This window comes from Ambystoma mexicanum, chromosome 9 (assembly GCF_040938575.1).
Source record: "Ambystoma mexicanum isolate Mex_15411 chromosome 9, UKY_AmexF1_1, whole genome shotgun sequence".
NCBI lineage: Eukaryota > Metazoa > Chordata > Amphibia > Caudata > Ambystomatidae > Ambystoma > Ambystoma mexicanum.
Genome location: NC_090931.1, coordinates 1,556,474,978 through 1,556,496,784, shown reverse-complemented (window position 1 = coordinate 1,556,496,784; position 21,807 = coordinate 1,556,474,978). Strand labels below are relative to the sequence as shown.

Below are 21,807 nucleotides of genomic sequence, written 5' to 3'. Positions count from 1 at the left end.
AGGTCTGGCAACAATAGTCGGAAGAAAATGCCATTTGGTTCTTCATCCAGTCTATTACCGGATTGTGTCTGCGTAACCACGTGATTCCCAGTATGACTGGAAAATGTGCAGCCTTGATGAGATCGAATTGGATGGTTTCTTCGTGATGGGTAACTGTCATAATGATTGGGATGGTGGAATGGCTGATGAGACCAGAACATAACTGCTTTCCATCCACACCCTCCACCTTTTGGTTCTCTTCCTTTTCTTGTGTTTCTATACCCATCCGTTTGGCCCAGCATATGTCCATGAAACAACCAGCCGCTCCACAATCCACTAGAGCTAACACCTCTAGCCTTTCTTTGTTGGATAATAGCTGTATTCCCATAACCATAAGCCGGTTGTCATCGGACGGTAAGGTGGAAGTAACTGATAATGTTACGTAGGGACTTGTTGGTACACCTCGGAGCCTTGTCCCTTCTAGTTCCGAGGTTTCTCGTTTCCCTGGCGCCGTGGAGGAACAAGAGGGCAATCTCGTAGTATGTGTTTGTCGGAACCACAATACATACAAAGGTTGTTGTCCTTTCTCTTCTTTCTTTCTTCTGCAGTCAAAGGACCTCTCATGGTTCCAATCTGCATTGCTTCGTCGGGTACTGTGGAAGGTGAGGAGGAAATAGGGAGATTCTAGCCGAAAAGGCAGACCACGATTCTTGCGCCGTTCACCTCGTCGTTCACTTAGTCGAAAATCGATCAGGAGAACCGTGGAGATCAAATCGGAAAGAGTAGCTGGCCTTGGGGACCGGGCCAACTCATCCTTGAGTTCTTCCCTGAGGCCCCTGCGGAAAATAGTGTATTGCGCCGTATCCGGCCATCCAGTCTCTGCAGCCGTTCGTTTAAACAACGAAATGTAGGACAGTAGATCTGCCGTACCCTGTCGGATATCCAGCAATTCCTCACCGGCTACCTGGGCTGTCTCCTGTCTTTTGAAGGTGGTTTTGAATAGGGCGGTGAAGGCACCATAATCCTGGAGTAACGGGCTACCACTGGTTACTAGTGGTGCTGCCCATGCCAGAGCGTTGCCCGTTAGGTTCGATATTAAAAAACCTATACGAGCCTTGTCGGACACATAAGTTTGAGGGCGAAAGGTAAAGTGAATTACACAGGCTTCCATAAAGTCTTTGTATCTCCGGGGGGATCCATCAAATTTACCGGATGTGAGTGGTAATGGAGGTAATTCAGTACATAGTAATTCACGAGTAGCCATAGATTGTCGAAGATCAGCATTTTCTTTTTTCAGAGTCTGCACCTCCTGGGTAAGGCTCTGTAGGGCAGCCACAACCTCCTGCATCTGTTCGCCAGTAGCCATGATGATGTTTCGGGCGTTGCAATCTCTCAAAGTGCTCGGAACTGGTCTCAGGAGTTGAGTCAGTGCTATGCTCTGAGCCACTACAGGAATCAATATCCCCTTCCTCCTCCTCCTTCTCACCTGAGGTAACAGTGTTGTCCGGTCTTTGTCCTTCTTTCTTCTTCTTGCTCCTAGACCTTCGATCGAAGAGAAAGGGTCTCCCTCGGTCGGAAGCCACTCTGCTGCCTTTCTGTGATGGCAAGCAGGAGGGGCCCCCTTCCGACGAAGTCCAACACGAGGAAAAAAAGCCAGCCGGCAAAAAAAACCTCTTGAAGATGGCAGGTAAGTATTTCGCTGTGAATTGGCGGTGAAGGACTATGACTCCCAGAATGCAGCAGCAGCAGAAGTAAGTATGAACCAGGAGAGAAGGCTGATCGTGGAAACTTGCAAATGTCCAGAGGAATGGCTAGACCAAATGGGGAGACCCAAGGTGGAAGCCAAAAGGGGAAAAGGCTCCGGACAGAAAGCAGCCGAAGTCACCGCAAGCAGGTAACAAGGGCCGTTTGAACAGTAGAAAACCGGGAGAAAAGAGGAACCAGAGAAAAGGACTGGAAGCGGCGCCAGGGGGGGCCGGAGGGAGAAAACAAGGGAAACCACAGAAGGAACGGAAGGCAAGGAAAAACGGAAGGTAAGAGGAAAGCAACACAGCGTCAGACTCACGAGGAAAACAGTGAGTTGCAACGCAGTGTCAGCCCGGAAAGGCGGGGCTTAAGAGCAGAAGTAAACAAATAAAGACTAGACCCATACCTGCACCCGGAAGAAAGGGAAAGTGCTAACGGGAATACACTCGTCTGTGTGGCCAAATGCGCCAGGTGAGGCGGCGCATGACACTCAGACAGTGCCAATGCAGGATGATACTCATCGCCCCGGTGTGGCTGAGGCAGATTTTGTACCCAGACCTTCTCAGCTTGTCTGAGTCACTTCCAGTCAAGCTTCCGAGAAGGAGGCGCATTCGTTCACCACGGCCCAGGATCACTGAACCTGAGGGCTTGGCTCCTGCAGCCCTTGAGTTTGGAGGATATGTAGGGTGGTCCTCGCCAAGGCCAAGGCGTCGTCGACTTTATAGTGCTACGGTCACAAGTGGAAGCGTTTAGCTACGTGGTGTCTGTCTCAGAAGATTACCCCTCTGAGGGTCACGGCCCCACAGATTCTTCCGTACTTGTTATCCTTGGTCAAGGTCAGAATGGCGCACGCCTCTATCAAGTTACATCTGGTGGCTATCTCACGCTACACCAGGTCTCTAGGAAGATCTTCACTTTAGTCTCACCTACTCGTCAAGGAGTTCCTCAAAGGACTGTTGCGATCTTTCCCACCAGTGAAGGCTCCTGCTCCGGCGTAGGAACACCAATGTGGTGTTGACAAGGCTCATGGAGGCCCCCTTTGAGCCTACGCATCAAGCCCCTCTCAAATTCCTCTTGTGGAAAATGGCTTTCCTTGTGGCCATCACCTCTGCCAGGAGGGTAGGTGAGATCCAGGCCCCATCCTGCAAACCCCCATACCTGACTTTCCACGAATCAAGAGTGGTGCTGCGGACGCACCCCTCTTTTATGCCGAAGGTTCCATCGGAATTCCACCTCAAAGAGCCTTTGGTGTTACCTGTTTTTTTCCCGAAGTCTTCGTCACTGGCTAAAAGGGCCTTGCACTCGCTGGGCATTGCTTGTGCCTTGAAGTTCTACGTGACACGAACAAAGAGTTTTCAGACGACTTCTCAACTGTTTGTGAACTTTGGTCCTGTGAACCATAGGAAGGCCTTGTCGAAGGCTTCCATCTCAAGGTGGCTCTCCGGCTGCATCATGCAGTGCCATCGGTTGGCGAACCAGTGTCTGCCTGGCTGTCCGAGAGCCCACTCCACCAGAGCGATCACTGCCACAATGGCGTTCCTGTCTGGTCTGCCCCTGCTGGACATCTGCAGGGCAGCTATGTGGAGGTCCATGCACACCTTCACGAAATTCTACTGCGTCGACAGATTCCAGGAAGGATTCCAGAGTCGGCAAAGCAGTAGTACGCAATCTGTTCACTTGAGGGGAGTCTGTTCCAAAGGTAAGAGGTGATTGCTTCTGTTGAACCTTGCCACCTCCTGTGGTTGTGTAATGTTGTACTGCTATGTATTCGTTATTCATGAGCATGTGAATCCATGCCAGACCCCATGCTTACCTGTAACTATTGTTCTCCAGCATGGGTCTGGCATGAATTCACATGTGAACCCTCCCTCTGTCCCCTCTGTGGCTCTTCTTGGTCATACTGCCATTTCACATGCTTATCAAATCTGAAGATGGCTGCCAGGGGAGGGGCTTGGGGAGAGGACTGTCATTGGATGGGGGCAGTGTGACCCAGAGGACAGGGATTGGTTTAAAGGAGAAATACAGTTAGTTTAAAAGTGAAAGAAACTGTTTTTATTTTACTGGGGATTCCCGGCCTGACAACGGGGAATATTCATGAGCATGTGAATCCATGTCAGACCCCATGCTGGAGAACAAGTTACAAGTCAGTAACTTGTTCCTTTCCTGTGGGCCCTTCTCCTCCCAGGTGATCCTCCCAGCTAACTGTACCCCCAGGGTCAGGATCAGGAAGCATCTGCCTTTCGTTGGCCACCTGAGAGGAGACTGTAGGTAGGGTTTTCGTGAGGACTCCATAGGATTCATCACACACTGCAGACGTACTAGTCTCTAGGTCTCCACTTTCCCTGCTGATGCCCGAGCCATAGGATGTTCCCCCGAAACGTACTCTATTCCCTCTTGTAGCATTTCTTCTGGTATACAGTTATCTGCACTAGATGGGAATTCCTTTTCTCTGTTCCCTCTTGTAGCATTTCTTCTGGTTTACAGTTATCTGCACTAGATGGGAATGCCCTTTCTCTGTTCCCTCTTGTAGCATTTCTTCTGGTTTACAGTTATCTGCACTAGATGGGAATGCCTTTTCTCTGTTCCCTCTTGTAGCATTTCTTCTGGTTTACAGTTATCTGCACTAGATGGGAATGCCTTTTCTCTGCTCCCTCTTGTAGCATTTCTTCTGGTTTACAGTTATCTGCACTAGATGGGAATGCCTTTTCTCTGCTGCCTCTTGTAGCATTTCTTCTGGTTTACAGTTATCTGCACTACATGGGAATGCCTTTTCTCTGCTCCCTCTTGTAGCATTTCTTCTGGTTTACAGTTATCTGCACTAGATGGTAATGCCTTTTCTCTGCTCACTCTTGTAGCATTTCTTCTGGTTTACAGTTATCTGCACTAGATGGGAATGCCTTTTCTCTGTTCCCTCTTGTAGCATTTCTTCTGGTTTACAGATATCTGCACTAGATGGGAATGCCTTTTCTCTGTTCCCTCTTGTAGCATTTCTTCTGGTTTACAGTTATCTGCACTAGATGGGAATGCCTTTTCTCTGCTCCCTCTTGTAGCATTTCTTCTGGTTTACAGTTATCTGCACTAGATGGGAATGCCTTTTCTCTGCTCCCTCTTGTAGCATTTCTTCTGGTTTACAGTTATCTGCATTTCTTCTGGTTTACAGTTATCTGCACTATATGGGAATGCCTTTTCGGACTTTAAATGAATCTGTCGCTTCTTCGGATTCTTTATTTTTACACCTGTCTATTCCTTAGATTCTTTTATTTCTTGGTTAATCCCTTCAAGTCTTGTTTTATATTGTTCTTAGGGAACAGTTACTCAAGGTCTCCCTCTAAGCTCCCTAATTGTTCACCTAACCAATCTCTCCCGCATTTATTGGCCCAGGTGGCTCAATTTGATCAGAAATTCTTTGCAATCTAAAAAAAAGCCTTTGTCTGTGGTGGCTGTGGGGGATATTGGCAGTTGCAACTTTGGAGACAGTGGGCCTCATTATATAAGTTTGCTGGTCTGGGAACTATGGTACTGGTAAGCATGCTGATACCGTAGTTCCCGGACTGGCAAACTACGAGTTCTGCTCGTGGGTACTATTGCGGCTGCCAGGACTGGCCTGGCGGCCGTAACGGCACCCGCGAGCAGAGCATGTCGGATGCACCGGCACCGTTCATAATGGTTCTGGTGCATCCGGCTTCCCCATTCCCATTGAGCCCTATGTGGCTCAAATGGGAATGGGGAAGAATTTTTTCCGGCGCCCAGCAAATGGGCAAATACCCGGTCCGGCAAGGCCGTAATGACCTGGTAATTGCCCATTTCTGGGCGCAGGAAAGAATAAATAAAATACTGGCTGCAGCCAGCCTCGTAATGAGGCCCAGTGTTTCTATTATCCCCGCTTTGGAGTAGCCTGCTTGACTCTGCTTTAAACAGTCTTTCCTACACAGAGTGGTGAGGTGAATGGTCTGTGGTGGTCCGTGGCAGTTCCGGGTGACTGAGGCGCTGGATAAGTGAATATCTTCAACTTGTTGACAATTGATTTACGAATCATTGATTAAAGACTTCTTACGCTTTATACCAACAAACCGCAACTAGCCATGCTGTCGGCGTATGTCCTGCCACGAAAACAATCTCACAAAGAAGCGAGGAATGAAACCTGCCCTATGCCTTGAGGAGCAGCTCTAAACAGCTGCACTCTCTTACACACAGACATCTGGCTGGTAAGCGCAGACCTGAAGCCAAACTATCAAAGCAAAGTGAACCCATATCTCCCGGGGAGGGGGGGGGGGGTGTCTCTTCCCCCACCCGCCCGCTAAGGCATCCATAGTAATATCAAAGAAACAGATGGGGGATCAGAAGGTCACTACTTTTCACCTATACCAGTCGGCTGAAATGCCTCCGTTATCCAAGAGTCGCTGTTGTCAACCAATGCTATTGACAATAATAATTCACTTTTTACCATGTGTTTAGACTTACGCAGGACGTCCTTAGGAGAAACAGCCCAACGAGACACAGGGCCTCATTACGAGTTTGGAGGCAGCCATGCCCTTAATAAGGGCATGGCTGCCTCCAAACTCGGGTCCGGGTTTCCTGAACGGGGAAATACCGGGCCATTCCGACTTTGGAGGGCTCGGTATTTCCCCTTTCAGGGAACCCGGACCATCCCCATTTTAGCCCCCATAGGGCTCAATGGGAACGGGGAGCATGCTAACAACGAGCCCGTTAATGACGGGCCCGTTGTTAGCATTCTGTGCCGCTCGCGGGATACGCCAAGGACGTCTGGTAAAACCAGGCATCCAGAGCGGGTCCCACGAGCGGACCTCGTAATAGGGTGCTAAGGGGTTAACGGCTCCGGCACCTTTACCGGTGCCGTTAACCCCTTACCACCTACCTCGTAATGAGGCCCACAGACCTTTCTGGTGTAATTGCCACCAGCTTGTCATCCAGACCAGACCTGACTGGGATTGCAGCAGGGGCTGAGAGCACAATAGAAAGCACGATTTTTTAACTACCTAAGAGTCTTCAAGCGACCAGCTGCTAGAAGCGCATGACATGTCTTTCTCTCCGACTTTAAGTTCTGTTGCAATCATGGTGGAGGCTATTTACTGTCTGTGTTGAGCCATGGCCAGTGAGAAGAGTGCGCTCAAGCGACTACTAGCGCTGGTGGTTGATATCATTCTGGCCAATAGCACTGATTCCCCTATGACAGTCTCTCTGACCAAGCAGGATGAACAGAAGATTTTAGAATGCTTGATTCACCACTAACTATCCCGACATCCACACTCCAGCTGGAAGTGTGAAGGTCTTCTCGGGAAGAGGAGACTATCGCATCACGGGCAAAGCAACCTGCTGTGATAAACTAAGCACAGACAACACCAGGGGAGTTGCTAGGTCTGGAAAAGACCCGGGGCTAAGCTGATGTCGGAACTGTTGGGACTGGGGGCTAGCTAGTCTTTTGGCTGTAGCTCCTGAGATTCTATCCGGGCCTACAACCAAAAGATCAGGGGCTATAGCCCCCCTACACCCCCCCTAGCAACGCCCCTGGACAACACTAACTTAATAAAGGAGGAGCCTCAAAGCAAATGAAAACGCCGAAAGAAAGATGTGCCTCCAGAAATGACGACACATCCGCCTACTGTGGATTCATCAATGATCAATCTGGGGGAACAGTGTGCCCCGGCAACACCAAACAACAACAGAAGCCCGAGAAACGCAGCAGCCCATGGAATGTAAAAGCAAGTGACAAACTCTGGATAAGTGGCTACAATTTCCTGAACCTGCTGCCTCAAACCCCCTACAAACGCAAGATTTGGGGCAGTTGCGGATGGACATTCGATCTAAAATCACAGAAAATCAGCCGGCGAATCACCCATGAGTGCACCCTGTGTGCAGTGCCTCCCCTCAGCTGGGGTGCCACCCATCCCGCCATAAGGGACTCCTTATATGGCCCCTTCAGTGATACCGCAAGCGATGGGGTGCTTTGGCAATGGCCAGTATCTACCATTCCATCAACCATCACTATACAACATGGCTGTGATGCCGCTGCCACAGACCTCCATTTCAGCTCCTAGACATGCCCAGCTTCATCTAACTTTGGCAGGGATAAACTAAAACCGAGGGCATCCCTGGGATCGCAACATCCTAATGACACTACGGAACTGGCAGCTCGAGATCACCTTATCCATACTTCAATACCGTTTAAACCCTCTGGAGAAATGGTATAGCTCACACCCTGCTGCTGAAAGTGTTTAACATCTTGGGATACACACCTGTTGGAGGCTGACTCTTCCTTAATCAAGGAAAGTACAGACGCTGCCTGTAAATGTGCTTTTTGAGTTGATGAAACGTGGGGTAGGCTGGGTTACCATCTGGAACCCTCTACCAAACGGGAAGTCTTCCTTAATTGATACCATCGCGCGGCAAACTGGCCATTCCTCCTCGAGTGTAGGTTGCATATTTGCTACTAATATCTTCTGCAGCTTGGTATATAGCTATGCCATCATCCACACTACCATAAGCGGTCATGCAATGTTGACGCCCATTTTCAAAATCAATATACAGACACGAAATAGATCAGCAGCGATTAGGGATGAGAGCTCTTCGCAGGGTAATCATACAAGATGGACTGAGGCTAACGCCCAGAGAATCTGTGAGCGCATTGAGAGGTTGGGCTGGAAGCCCTATGATTTCTTTGTTAATTGTAACGGGTTACTGCTGGATTTGCTACTGATAGTATGGCCACGTATACAGAGGCAGAATGGAACTACGCCCCGTGTATTTGATATTCGGTATGGTATGGTAATGTTTATTTATAAAGTTCCTATACACAAAGTAAGTCTTTCACAGTGCTCAAGGAGGGAGGGAACAAGGGGGGAAAACAGTCATTCAGAGCGCTTGCACTTCTGAACGATACAAGTCTGCACAGGCAGAGCAAGTGCACATAATACAATTAACCGTGTAGATCACAGCAAATAGGTCTGACAACGATTCTGCAGTTTTTACAAGTGCATTGAGGCGCCACCATGCAAGGAGGGGGGACAAGGGAAGAACGATACACATTTTCAAAGGTATGGTACATTCAGATTGTGCAAGTGCACAGACGGCACAGGAGTGGAGAGGGGAGCACAAGTGCAGGGGGATTTTGGGAGTCCAAGTGCGCCCAGTCAGTAAGAAGCTGGGGTAAGTGCTGAGAGATGCTACTCTCATGGGTCATTGACCAAGTGCAGTAACGATGAGGCAAGTGCAAGGCCTGGAGGCAAGCGCGAGAGGACTGGCGAGGGTGCCATAGGACCTGTGAGACTCTGAGGTACACCCGGTGGCCTGTCGGCAAGCTGCGCGGAAAGGGAAGGAGAGAGGGATCGAGCGGAGGGAGAGGTTAGCAGGGTAGAGGCAGGGAGAAGTAAGAGTAGAAGAGGAATGTCTTAAGGAGTTTCTGGAACTTAAGGAGATCAGGCTCAAGATGGAGGGCGGCAGGGAGGCTACTCCAGAGGGAGGCCCCTGCTGAGGATGAAGATCTCCCTCCAAATCTCTGCTTGGAGAACTAACTCACTCGCAGGAGGTTGGAGGTAGATGGGCAGGGGGCTCGGGAAAGACAGTATTTAGGTAGGCATCGTTGCAGGCAGGTAGGTCCCAGGCCCCAGAAAGCCTTGTGGACAATGCAGAGGGTCTTGGCCTTGATCCTTGCAGCCACAGGGAGCCAGTGGAGGGATTTCAACTCCCGGGAAATGCAGTCCCTGGGCTTGAGGCCAAGGAAAAGTCTTGCTGTTCTGGATGAGTTGCAGAGAGTGCAAAGCATAAATTGGAATTTACGAGAAGGCAGCTCTACAACGTGAGATTGCCTAAAACACTCACATCAAACACTCAAAAATCTGAAATTGCAATTTTAAGAACAAGGTACAAAAATTGGCTACGGCAATACAAAAGCAGTGCACTAACAGCCAACTGGAAATTGGTCTTCCAGCTTATACAGACCAATGACTCCTGCAAATGTTGGTACCTGTATCGTACACACCCGGCTGGTAATTCCCCAAAAGAATTGTGCGGGATCACAGAACAGCAGTGGACTCCATGTATAACTCACGCTACGGTATGGGCATTACTCAGCAGAGGAAGCTGGTACTCTAAAGGGCATGAGCAGCAGGAATATTGTGGCCATCATTATATGGGTTGAAGTCTTCCCAGGGGCGGTGGCAGATGGGCGACCCAATGTCTTCTTGAAAGGGAGCCCACCGTTCTGGGCTGAGGTACTTCACCTCATGCTCGTGGAGATTCTTTACGGTGGCACTATACCAGATAGCTGGCATTTATCAATTTTAATCCCGGTTCACAAAAAAGGCTTGTTTAATGATCCACGTAATAACCGCTTGCTCGCAATGTTAGATTCTAGCATTAAAGTCTTTGGGACAATATTATTAAAAGTACTTGAAGAAAGGGCTGAAAATGCACACCGTCTCCAGCCACAGCAGCGCGGCCTAAGGAGAGGCTGCTCCACAGCATCGGCCATGTGGGGTTCACAGAGTTCACAGTGGAACGGATGGGGGGCTTTATCTTTGCTTTGTCAATTATTCAGCCGCTTTTGATACAGTGGTTTGTGAATGTCTCTGGAGTAAACTAACAGCTTGGCATATTGACTCGCAGCTACTTTACTTCATACAACTTCTATAGATCGAAACATCAGTGTCAGTCCATCTATCACAGGAAGGCTCCGTTACTGCACCGGTGAAAAATGTCATTAGAACCACAGGAGGGGAATCAGTGGAGAGTATTCTTGAGGTATACACCAAATCGGCTATTCCGACTTTGATGTATGGCTTAGAATCCACCCCGGGTGTCACCGATAACTGGTTAAACAAAATTGAAGGAACGCTTGTGAGGTCAATCCTGGGAGCACCTAATACGGTATCGGTGGAGGCACTGAGAATGGAGCTACGGTTGAAATCCCTTGCCACGCTTTGGAATTTGAGGTGCACCAAATTACGAATGAAGATTCTTGTAGCAGCGACTTGTGAAACCTTAAACACATGATCTGTGCTATTTGGGGTCCGCAGCAAGTTTAGACCTAGTTAGCCGGCCAACCAGCGGTTAAGGGACATTGTATTCCACCATTTGCATGCCATTGGTTTGCAAGCTAAGGGCATATCCACGCTGGTGTCGTCCTGTTCGAAATAAGGAAAAGGTCATTACTATGGACTGGGTAATAACCCTTGATGCCCTCTCTTTGCGTAAACAACACCTTGAGTTTCTAAAGCAGGGCTTTGCTTGGTTCAAACCACCTAGTTACTGCACAAAATATGGTAGTCTACCATTGCTGCGTTTCATTGTATATGTGCGGTTGAACATTGTGCCAGTACGAGGGATCACAGGGGCCTCCTGGGTAAAGTAACACAGAGAATTAAGGCTTTGCCGAATTTGTGAGTTTGAGATTGAGTCTTGCAGACATATCTTGACCGGGTGCCCTCGTTTAAAAATACTATCCAATAAGAGCTATGATACATTTATTGCAAAACGGGGGCTATGAAATGGATGAATCTACTCCAGAGAAGCCCTGACTCTGGTTGCCACTGCACATCATATGTGGGAAATTGCCAAACCTAGACTGAATGCTGGTGTGACAATCGCTTGATCGAAGAAGGATCCATGTAATTGGCGATCACCTGCTTGCTTCATTATTTGGAAATGTTCAGAATCATTTTAATTCTTTTTTGTATATTTATAAACTGTGATATGCAAAAGGCTTGAATCAGCCAAAAGCATTAATAAAAAATAAGAAAGCCTTGGTTGATTTCTCACTATCAACCTTTGGGGTAAAACATTTGCTCTTGAGAATTCTGGCATTTATGGCCCATGTAATTCTGCATGGACTAGTCTTTTTCTGATCTTTGTGATCTCGTCCCTTTCTTTAAGTGCTTACATTCTCTCCTTCTGTTAATTGATGAATGGAGGCGAGTAGTTCTATGTGTTGTTTTGAGAAGGGAATAACCCTCTCTTCTGACATGTTGATGATGTGCCCCCTTTCGTCTCCTGCCTCTACCAGCTAGACTACCCCTAATGAAATGTGCCGTGTATAGCCTAACCTACCCACCCCCGCAACCACAGGCTGCTGTGTAACCAGCCTACATTTTTCCCCGGCAACACTCTTTTGATGTAGACCGGTTTCATTCCACTTATCTCTCGCCTCCAGCTGCCAAACTCCCCTGTTGCTGTGCTTCAGTTTTCTGGCTTCTTTAGGACTTTATGCCAAACCAAAATAGTATGATCCCCCTCCCCCAGGACTTCCCCAAACAGATGTACTGTCCTTCCTTTCTCATGATGGATGGCTGGCTGACGCCCCCTCCCTCCCTTCCTTCCTAGTGCTGTTGGACAGGTGGACTCACTTTCACTCACCCACCCTGTGTCCTGCTGGAACAATCTGCCCCCACCCCCTCTCTCTCCCTCTCTCACCAGTGCTAATTGTTGCATGGCTCCTAGTGCTGCAGAATGTCGGCCTCCCTTTGTCAGGTTCTGAAGAGTGCACTGACCCCATCCCCGACCACCATTTTGCATTTGCATGTAATTGGTAAACAATATTCCAAAGCTTTAAAATGATATACTATGTGAGAAATCTGTGCAATTCGTCCCTTCTCCTCAGAGAGGGGCCACCCCCTTTGAAGCTAGATAGGTGAGCCCGATACGCAAGATCTTTCTTGGGAGGGGGGGGGAGGGGGGCAAGTGGGACCTCACTGGCAGTGACTCCAGTCTTGTGGACAAGGACTCCCATTCCAGCATGGAACCTCCTGCATATATGGATGTCTGAGAAATGGTTGCATTCCCCGTTACATCCTTCTGAGACTCCATTGGCTTCAGGTAATGGTGAACCTCACCTGAGTGCCACAATCATGGGACACTGACATTTCATTCATTCTAATGATGTGTTTAAGGCACAAATGTCTTGTGAATGGAGAGGGAACTCCTACGGTGGGAGGAGAGCAAGTGCTATGCAGAGGCTTGACAGTGGGGCCTTGACCGAGCAAGCAGGTCTGGTCAAGGTGTGACAGAGGATGATGTACAACCATCTTCCCGGGTGGGGGATCTACTTAAGATCAGTGGTGGGCAAGGTGCCCAGCAACCAACGTCGAGACCCAAGAAGAAAGAGGAGCCTGAGATCCCCAACTCCTGTCGAAAAGCGTCTTTCCCACCACAATAGGCACTGGTGAGGAGAGATATGCTACAGACCTGTGGAGGTGAATGAGACACATGACTGCAGGGTTCCAGGAATACAGACACCGACGCAGGTACGAAACTGTGACGAGCCAGGAGATCACTGGGTTGCGGAGAAGACCAATGGTCCCCTAAAATCACCAGTGATACCAAATGGAGTGGAGTCTGGAATGCTGGTCTCCGATAAAGGAGAGGCATCAGATCCTGGCCGTCGCGAGGGAGTCTGTGGACTTCCGATAGCACAGTCAGGTGCCCTTGCTGAACCGGCATGTTGGAATGCCGTTTACAAGAACATATGTAACGTATGGGCCATACCGCCTACCTGAAAAGAGGGACAGAAAGAGTCGCCACCGGTCAGGCTTGGTAAAACAGCAGGGGCGAGCTTGAGATTTGTAACGCAGAATACCACACAGGAAGCTGAAGCGACATTGTGGCAGCTGGCCGCCAGGTCGGGAAGGGAAGGGTGTGCAATCGTGTCCAGAGTGATTGCTTCTGGTCAGAGGAATAATAGTGATAGGTGGAGGGGGAGGGAAGAAAGTGTAAAAGCTGGCAACACTGTTACATGGTGTCATTTGGACCTGTTGCGTTATAGGAGGAAGAACGCTGTGCAGATGGAATCGAGTATTTCTGTGGCACGTAGGCTGAAGATTGGAAGAGAAGAAAGGAAAGCCCTGGAAAAGCCTTATACCACAGCTCGAACCAGGAAAAACTACAAGGGACCATTTCACTTTTTTTTTTTGCTGAAGTATTTGTATACCTTTTTCCTTCCATTAAACATTTTTATTTAAATACTACTGGTCTCAAGCTTTTAATTGCCCACAAGTGGTGTTAGTGGGGTTTGAGAAGGCCATGGAGGTGGACATCAAGACACTAGCAGAAGGACAACAACTGCTACAACAGATGTTCCAGGTACAGAGCCACCAGGCCCAGGCTGACCGCCAAGCCTTTCAACAAGCGCTCCAGTTACAAACCGACAGACCGCTAACACTACAGGAGAAAAACCAAGAAAGCCTCAAACAAATCACTGATGCCATGGTGGCCACTAGAGCTCAGCCCGTGGTACCACCCTTTATTCTTCAAAAATACCAAGCAGGAGAAGATCCAGCATTTGTTTTTACAAACTTTGAAAGAATACCAAGAAATGCTCAGTGGCCCCCCGAAAGGTGGGGACACCAGGTGGCACCTTTACTCACTGGTCACACGAAGGGGGCCTACCAACTGGTTAATCCAACAGCAGATACTCCATACGGGGAGATAAAGAAAGCGATCCTGGAAAGATTGGGGAGGGATGAAGAAGCTTATAGACTGAAGTTACGAGAAACTTGATTAAAACCAGGAGAGACTCCCTGAAAGTTGTTCTACAGAGTTCAAGATCTTCCTGAGAAATGGTTACAACCGTCGGGATCCACTACTGCTCAGATAACACAGAAAATTATACTCTAACAATTCCTGGACTCCCTACCCAGTCCCATTCAGAGGTGGATTAGACAACATAACCGCCCCACTCTGAAGCCATGAAAATCGCCAGCGCATACCAAAAGGCAGGAACGCCCAAATGGGGAATTGCCATTATAAACGCAAAATCTGTCACTTAGGGTGCAACAAACAGACCAACGGCTTCTAAATGGTCGTTCATGGAAGGGAGAAATATAAGAACCAAAACATATGAGGACCCCTCTTTCTTAAAGACAATCTCAATGTTTTGATTGTGGAGAATGGGGACAGATTCTGCACTAGACATAATAAAGTTGAACCCATGTTTGTTTGTTTGTTTGATTGTTTATTTATTTGTATTGCGCACCAGACCCGGAGGTATCAGGGCGCAGCAGTTACAAGAGGATGCACAGCTTAGGTTACAAATTGCAAAGATGCAGTACATTGACAAAGCTACAATAAGATTTACAAAGATACCCATTGCAAGACTTAAGTTGTGCAATTACAGGGTGCGGTACATGGGTGGATAATAATAGAGAGGCACAGTGGATGAGTCCATATTTTACAACAGTTACAGTAAATGATAATCTTATAGAAGGGCACATTAGAGGGCAATGCTATGTTACTTATGTTTGGATGCGAGAATTGTGCATGTCTATGGATTTAAGCCAGGTGATAGAGTTAGATCTAAAATTCAAGTAAGATTGGTCTTCTCGGAGTGAGGGAGGCAGGGCGTTCCAAAGCTGGGCTGCTTTGACGGGAAAGCTGCTACCTCCTACCTTGGATAATTTAAATCTGGGGATAGAAAGGCAGTTTAGGTTAGCTGATCTGGAAGTTCTGGTGGAGGTCCTCCTGTGGAATCTGTTAGAGCGGTAGCTGGGAGCTGCATTGTTCAGTGATTTGTGGATGAGCGACACCGTTTTTAGCTGGATTTTGTCATTAGTTGAAAGCCAATTGTTTTGACGCCTAAATGTGCTCTCTTCTGGATATTCCAAGGGCCGCTCTAAGGGCAATATTTAGGAGTATTTGGATTTTCTCAATGTTAGAGTTGTTGAAACCTAAATAAAGTGTGTTGCGGTAATCTAACCTGGACAAAATCAAGGCTTTAGCCAGGATGATGCAGCTATTATTGGAAAGAAAGGGTTTGCCAGTTCTAATAAGTTTACAGGTATACGCTGTGGAGGAGGCCAGCGTGTTGACGTGTTGACTTGTTTGCTGAAGGACAGGGTGGAGTCGAGGTGGAATCCCAACATTTTTACCTCCTTGGCCACTTTAATGAGGTTGCCGTCAATTATGAAGGTGGAGTATTCAGTGTCTAGTTTTTTTAAGTTTGATGGGGTGCCCAGGATGATGAGTTCTGTTTTATCATCATTCAGGCATAGACCGTGTGTAGCCATCCATGCCTGGATGATGAGGTACACTCTATTCACCAAGGCCAAATCCTTGCCGTAATCCCCTGAAAGTGGGAGGAGAATCTGGGTATCATCTGCATAGTTAGTACAGGTGATACCAAGATGATCCAGATCATCAAAAAGGGGCTTGGTGAATATATTGTACAGAGTGGGTGAAACACAGGACCCCTGTGGCACTCCGCAGGTGATAGGGATTGGTTCTGCCGCTGCTGACAGAGAGAAGACCCTCATGGTTCTGTTGCTAAGAAAAGACTCAATCCAGGTTATTGCCTCTTTGGGGAAATGTGCTGCTGAGTCGAGATGGCTGCATAAGACCTTGTGATCCACAAGGTCGAATGCAGCTGAGAGGTCGAGGAGAAGGAGTAGGGCTGATTGTCCTCTATCCCTTAGCTCGTCGACTTGGGCCTTCAAGTCAATGAGGGCAGTTTCCATTCCATGTTGGGGACGGTAGCCAGATTGGTGTGCTCCTAAAAGGTGCTGTGATTCCAGATGTTTCTGAATTTGAGTGTAGGCTACTTTGTCTAATATTTTTAGGAGGAAGGGAACTGAAGTGATTGGCCTATAATTAGTTGGTGTCAGGGGGTCTACAGTGTTTTTTTTTAACAATGGGAGCACCCATGATTCTTTTAGGTTGGTGGGAATGGTGCCGGTCACAAATGAAGCATTGATAAGCTTCGATATGAAGGGAGCAAAGTCCCTTGCTGCGTCCTTGATGAGTTGGGCAGGTTAGATGTCTCCTTGACAGTTGGATGGTTTAAGTGATAGGATGATCTTCTCTACCTCGATGATGGAGGTTTTAGAGAAGTAGAAGCAGGCCGGTTGGTGGTCAGAGATATGTGGGGGAGAGTTGGGGGGTGAAGTTGTTAGAGAAGCTTTTTTGTTGGATATTTTGTTTTGGAGAGTGATTACTTTAGAGTGCATGTTGGATGTCTATACACCAATTTTTATCTTTAGTACAGGTGTCAGGCACCTGGATAGGGGTCTCAAGTTCTTTAAGTACAGTGAATAATTCCTTCATGTTGGAATTAGATTGAGAGATGCGGTTATCAAAGGAGTCACGTTTTGCTAGGCAGATTCCTTTTTTTATAAAAAGGGATGAGATCTTAGCTAGTTTTGACCTGTTGGCTTCGGAAGGGAGTAGTCTCCACGAGGCCTCACAGTTTCTCTTTTCTTGGAGTAGGTTTTTTAGGTGTGGTGTGTACCACTTATTCAGGTGGATTTTAGGCTTGCTTGGTCTCATTTTAAGGGGGGCGATGGAATCTAGAGAGGATTAAATAATTTTATTATACTCTTCGACCAGTGTTTCAGGGTCTGTATTGTCTGGGAGTGCGTTAAGGGTGGGGAGAATGACAGGGATGAGTCTTTCCGCTGTGATCTGCTTTTTGTTCCTGGTGAGAGTGGGTGGGGCAATGGAAGCAGCTGAAGGCAGGGGTCTACTGGTAAAGAGGGTGGATGAAAGAAGGGAATGGTCAGTCCAAACTAGAGGGGGGACAGATGAAATATTCGCATGGCAGTTCTGATCCGCAACCCAATCTAATATTTTCCCTTTTATTATGCGTAGGCGTGTTGATTCGTTGGGTCAGGCCGAGTTCTAACAGGATGTTAGCAATAGAAGCAGCATGTTTGTCTAGTGGGTCATTGAAGCCCAGGTTGAAATCTCATAAAAGTAGTACTTGTGATGTGTTTTTGAGGTTGTTAGATAATATGGTGTAGATATCTTCCTCGAATGTTCCTATGGGACCGGGAGGTCTATAGATCAGGTGTATGGTGAGGGACTGTGAGTTAATCAGTGGTAGTTTGACTGAAAAGCTTTCTCACGATTGGAGGTCGTGAGGTGGGTCTAGTCTCGTAGAAAGGGTAGATTGGGCGATGATGTCGATGCCTCCGCCTCTTGTCTCCTGTCTATCCTGTCTTAGGATCGTGTAGCCGTACAGCTAGCATGAGTATGGGTCCTGCTGCAACATGCAACCAAGTCTCAGTGATGGCAAGAAAGTCTAGGTTGTTACTCAGAATCATATCAGCGATCTCTGTGGCATGTGCTACCAATGATCTAGCGTTTATTAGCTCCCCTTTGAGCATAGGGCCAGGGAGATCTGAGGTGTGTGTGATGGGAATTACAGGTTCTTTCAATTTGTGTTTGTAAGTAGTGTGATATTTGGTAGTGACGTGTGTGGGTGGGCCTTTGCTGGGCAGATTGGTGCTGGTGGTAGAATCGCGGGGCATGGCTCGAGGAGTGGTCCTCAGATTAGACGTGGGCAAGGATCTAGTGGGGGGTTCGAATATTTTAGCAAGTCTAGCCCGGAGTCGGGCATTCCTTGTAGTTGTTGTGCAAGGAGTGCTTAAGAAGGGGTGTGGGATGGCACGACCACTTGGGTTGGGAGTCATGGCGAGATTAGTAGGGCTAATGTGGTCGGAGTGGTCCAGAGTAAAATATCTAAAAGTGTACAATGCTAGATTCAGAGTGAGGAGTGACATTAGGGCTCTGTGATTGGTAGTTAAAGTCAACATACTTCAATCTTAGTAGCGATGCATACAAATACTAACATGCACACGTTTCATATGTGCAACGGGGTCTGCAGTAAGTAGGTTTGGAGGAATAAGCCGGTCCTGAACATAGGTGCATTGAAACAATAATAAGAGCAAATGTGTAGGTTTTGGCACAGAATAGGCTGGTCTGGTTACATATCGTGGTGAGATTTCTGAGATGGACTACGCAGTCAACTAAGCTAGTCTGAGATGTGGGCACATACAGACAGCAGCATTGGCAAGACTAAATGGTCATTAGGCAGAATTGGCTAGTCCCACATCCCACAGTCCCTTGGAAATCAGAGCTATCCAAACACAAGTGCTCCGGAGAAAACACCAGCCATATATGATGGAAGTGAAGGTTGATGGGGGAACTGACCGCAGTGATACTAGACAGCGGAAGCCAACACAACGCCCTTACCCCTTGTGAGATAGGCATGGTATCAAGAGACGACACAGACAAGTGAAACACAGTTTGAAAACCTTTATTTTCAATGGTCAGGATGGTATAACGCATAACCTGCAAAATAGCGATGTTCCCTAAAGGAAAGCAATCTAAGGGAAGTCTAAGTGCCAGTCCATAACAGAATACTGTCTGTGTCGAAACCTATGCTCGTCCTCACTTCTATAGAAAAACAGGGTGTATGGGATTTGGTCAACTTAATAGTGTTCAAAATAAAGTCAATGTGACAGTGGAGTTCTTCCGTAGCACCGTCTCCAAGTTCAAGACGTTCGGGTAATTTTAAAAGTAAAGTTAGCGTGACAATGGAGCTTCTCTACAGCTCCCTTCCCCAAGCTCAAGGTGCTCAGGTTTAGAAAGTTTCACAGGTTCTCAGGATTTGATTTGCAACATAAGTACAGAGTGCCTTTCTCTTGTCAGGATGTATCTCTGTGATGGGTCTCCCAGGCTTCCCTTGCCCCGAGCCAGACCCTCTTGATTGTTCTCCAACTCAGAAATGCTCAATTGGTTCAATGTTGCCTCCTGTTAAATACCAATGTTCAATTCAACTTCCTTTCAGCTGGGGTTCCCCCGGTCGTGGCGCAGTTGTCAGATCGCACGGTCCACCCATTACAGGTCACGCAACCAGGTGCCCTACATTTTACTTCTGTCCCCTTTTCCTTGTAGTGGGGTCTCTGTGTCCCTCCTGGGTCCTTCTCCCATCTGGTGGCCACCGCAATGCTTTGTGGTGGGGTTTCTGTGGCGGGCCTGGATCAAGCTCCTGCTTGGTGGCCACCCCGATACTTTGCCAATGCACTTTCTTTCATTTCAATGCTTTTCCATGAGCTTTAGGGATTACATTTTACTCCTGTCCTTCTTGTGAGATCTCTGTGGCCTGGGGACCACCTCAATGCTTCTTAATGCTCTTGGTTTGGCGGAAAGTCTCTTTTGCTTTACTTTCTGGGATTTTGCTCCCACTTCGGTTTCGCACAGCTCCCCCTTTTCTGATCTGTATTTTCCTTGGTCTTCAGCGCTGCGCACAGCTCCCCTTTTATTCATATGAGCTTCCTATTCAGCTAGTCTTTCAAAATTTGTACTCCTGCACGCAACCACTCTGTTACTTTGTATAAGCAGAATCCTCTTTGTCAGTTTCACCCAATGTATCTTTCACTATACGTGGTCGAGCGATAAGATTGTACTTGCTCAAACACCGAGCTTTCACATCACTTGCCTCTCCGATTGTGTTTCCTTCCTTTTACTAAAGGCGTCCTTGTAGTCTCAGGTCAGGGTCTTCCCACCTGCTCCTCAGACACTCCTCGGTCTCCGACTTGGCCCAGGGGAATGAGCACTTGGCATTCATATAAAAAGGGATTTGGCGCCTAGAAACACTTGTGTACAGGCGCGTTATAAATCCAATATCATATCATACCCTCGCTCCTTTTTCCAGACCCTTTTTCTGAAACTGGAGTCGCAGGCTTCTGGCAAAGCTGTTATAGGGCGCTCCCTCATGCAAACCCTCAGTGTCTCTGCGTCCTGGATTTCCCCAGCTAGTCCTGGGCAGCCACGGCTCCACAGCTCTCCTCCCAACTCGTTCTAATCACTGAGTGCTTGGGTAATTATTATACTGTCCTGAGCGTTCAACAGGCTGTAGGTGGGCAAATGAGTTCAATTAGTTCAATTGCCTGGCCTTGTTAATGGGACATGTCCCATGAATATGTTGGTATACCTCTGATCGCATCTTCTTCATCCCAGTACCATAGTGGTGTTTTACATAGTCAGTCTGTAGTCCTCTTGACTTCCTCTTCTTCGTCACAATACTAAGTGATGTTTGGGGGAAAGAGGAAAGTGTGCCTGTATACATCATAAAAAGGCTGAGAGGGGGCTGGGCAGATCACTATAAAAAAAAGGGGGGTATCATGACTCACCCTCTTGTATTCCCTCCCCAATCCTGAGGACCCTCTACCGCAGTGATACTCCCTCACTTGTTCACCCTGAGGGTCGGGATCCAAAAGTGGTGGCCCTCCCCTGGCCACCTGTGAAGAAGATCCCTGGGCAGTAGGTTGGGAAAGACCTTTAGTTTTTTCACACCCTCAAGTGAGTGGGTCTACCAAGGTTGATGGTGTTGTGATTCCAGTGAAATGCGTGTATGGGGATGTTGAGGGTTACCCAATGTTAGGCAGAAACCTGTGCAGTTCCCTTTGGGAACACTGCAAAAGATTTAGGACTACAGGTGTTAGCAGTAAACCCACTTGGTAGCAGTCTGTAACACCCAGATTTACCTGGTAGCTGTGGCTGAGCAGTCAGACTTCCCTCAAGAAGAGTTAGGCAGTATGCAAAGTATACACAATAGGCACTCAGATACAATAATACAAGCAAACACTGACCAGAGCTTTGGTATCAAAGTATATAATTATTTATTTAAAAACACACTTTTTGAAACACTCCAGCACTCTTATTATAAAACACTCTAAACACAGTTACTATTATGATATATACAACCCTTATTCCTTATCGGACAAGTCTTAGTTAACACCACTTATTTCCAGACAGAGGTGAGCGCTTAACTATAGATGGCACTCCAATAAGTTCATGAAGAAGGGAGGGAAAAAGACAGAATATGTGAAGATACACCACTATAAGATTTAGGAACACTTTTAGCAAGGCAGAAGAGTAAAAGTCACTTGTCAGCCAAAGTCCATAGGCTGGGCCCACTCTTAGAGAGAGCAGAGCACAAATGCACCCAAGATCACACAGTTACACTAGGCTTTGAAAGTCTTGCAGAGAGTTCGAAAAGAGTTTAGAGAGGCTCAGAAAAGTTTAGCCAGTGTGTCCCAGGTTCGAAAGCCGGGGGCTAAATCTACCCCGTACAGTCGGTGGCAAGGGAAGCCAGGCGGAACACGGTACCTTAAGTGGGAAGGATCCTCCAGCGGTGGCAGTTGTTCCTGGCAGCGGGTGCAAGTCTCGGCGTCGTCCAGAGGAAGAGAAGATCTCGACTTGGAGGAAAGATGAAGGTCGTTGCACTGCCAGGGAAGAAACCAGCCGCAGAGTTTTCCGGTTAACGGTATTACCCATTATTTCGCGGTCGTGGTA

The 21,807-nt window shown here is 47.7% G+C and overlaps 1 protein-coding gene across 1 annotated transcript in view; it reads left to right on the top strand.

The window, feature by feature from the left end:
• The first annotated feature begins 1,701 nt into the window (after positions 1-1,701).
• LOC138487593 (zinc finger protein 79-like) overlaps positions 1,702-21,807 on the top strand; it is a 36,565-nt gene continuing 16,459 nt past the window's right edge. Inside the window, exon 1 of the mRNA XM_069614062.1 lies at positions 1,702-1,730. Coding sequence (XP_069470163.1) covers positions 1,702-1,730 — 29 coding nt within the window. The remainder of the gene's footprint in view (positions 1,731-21,807) is intronic.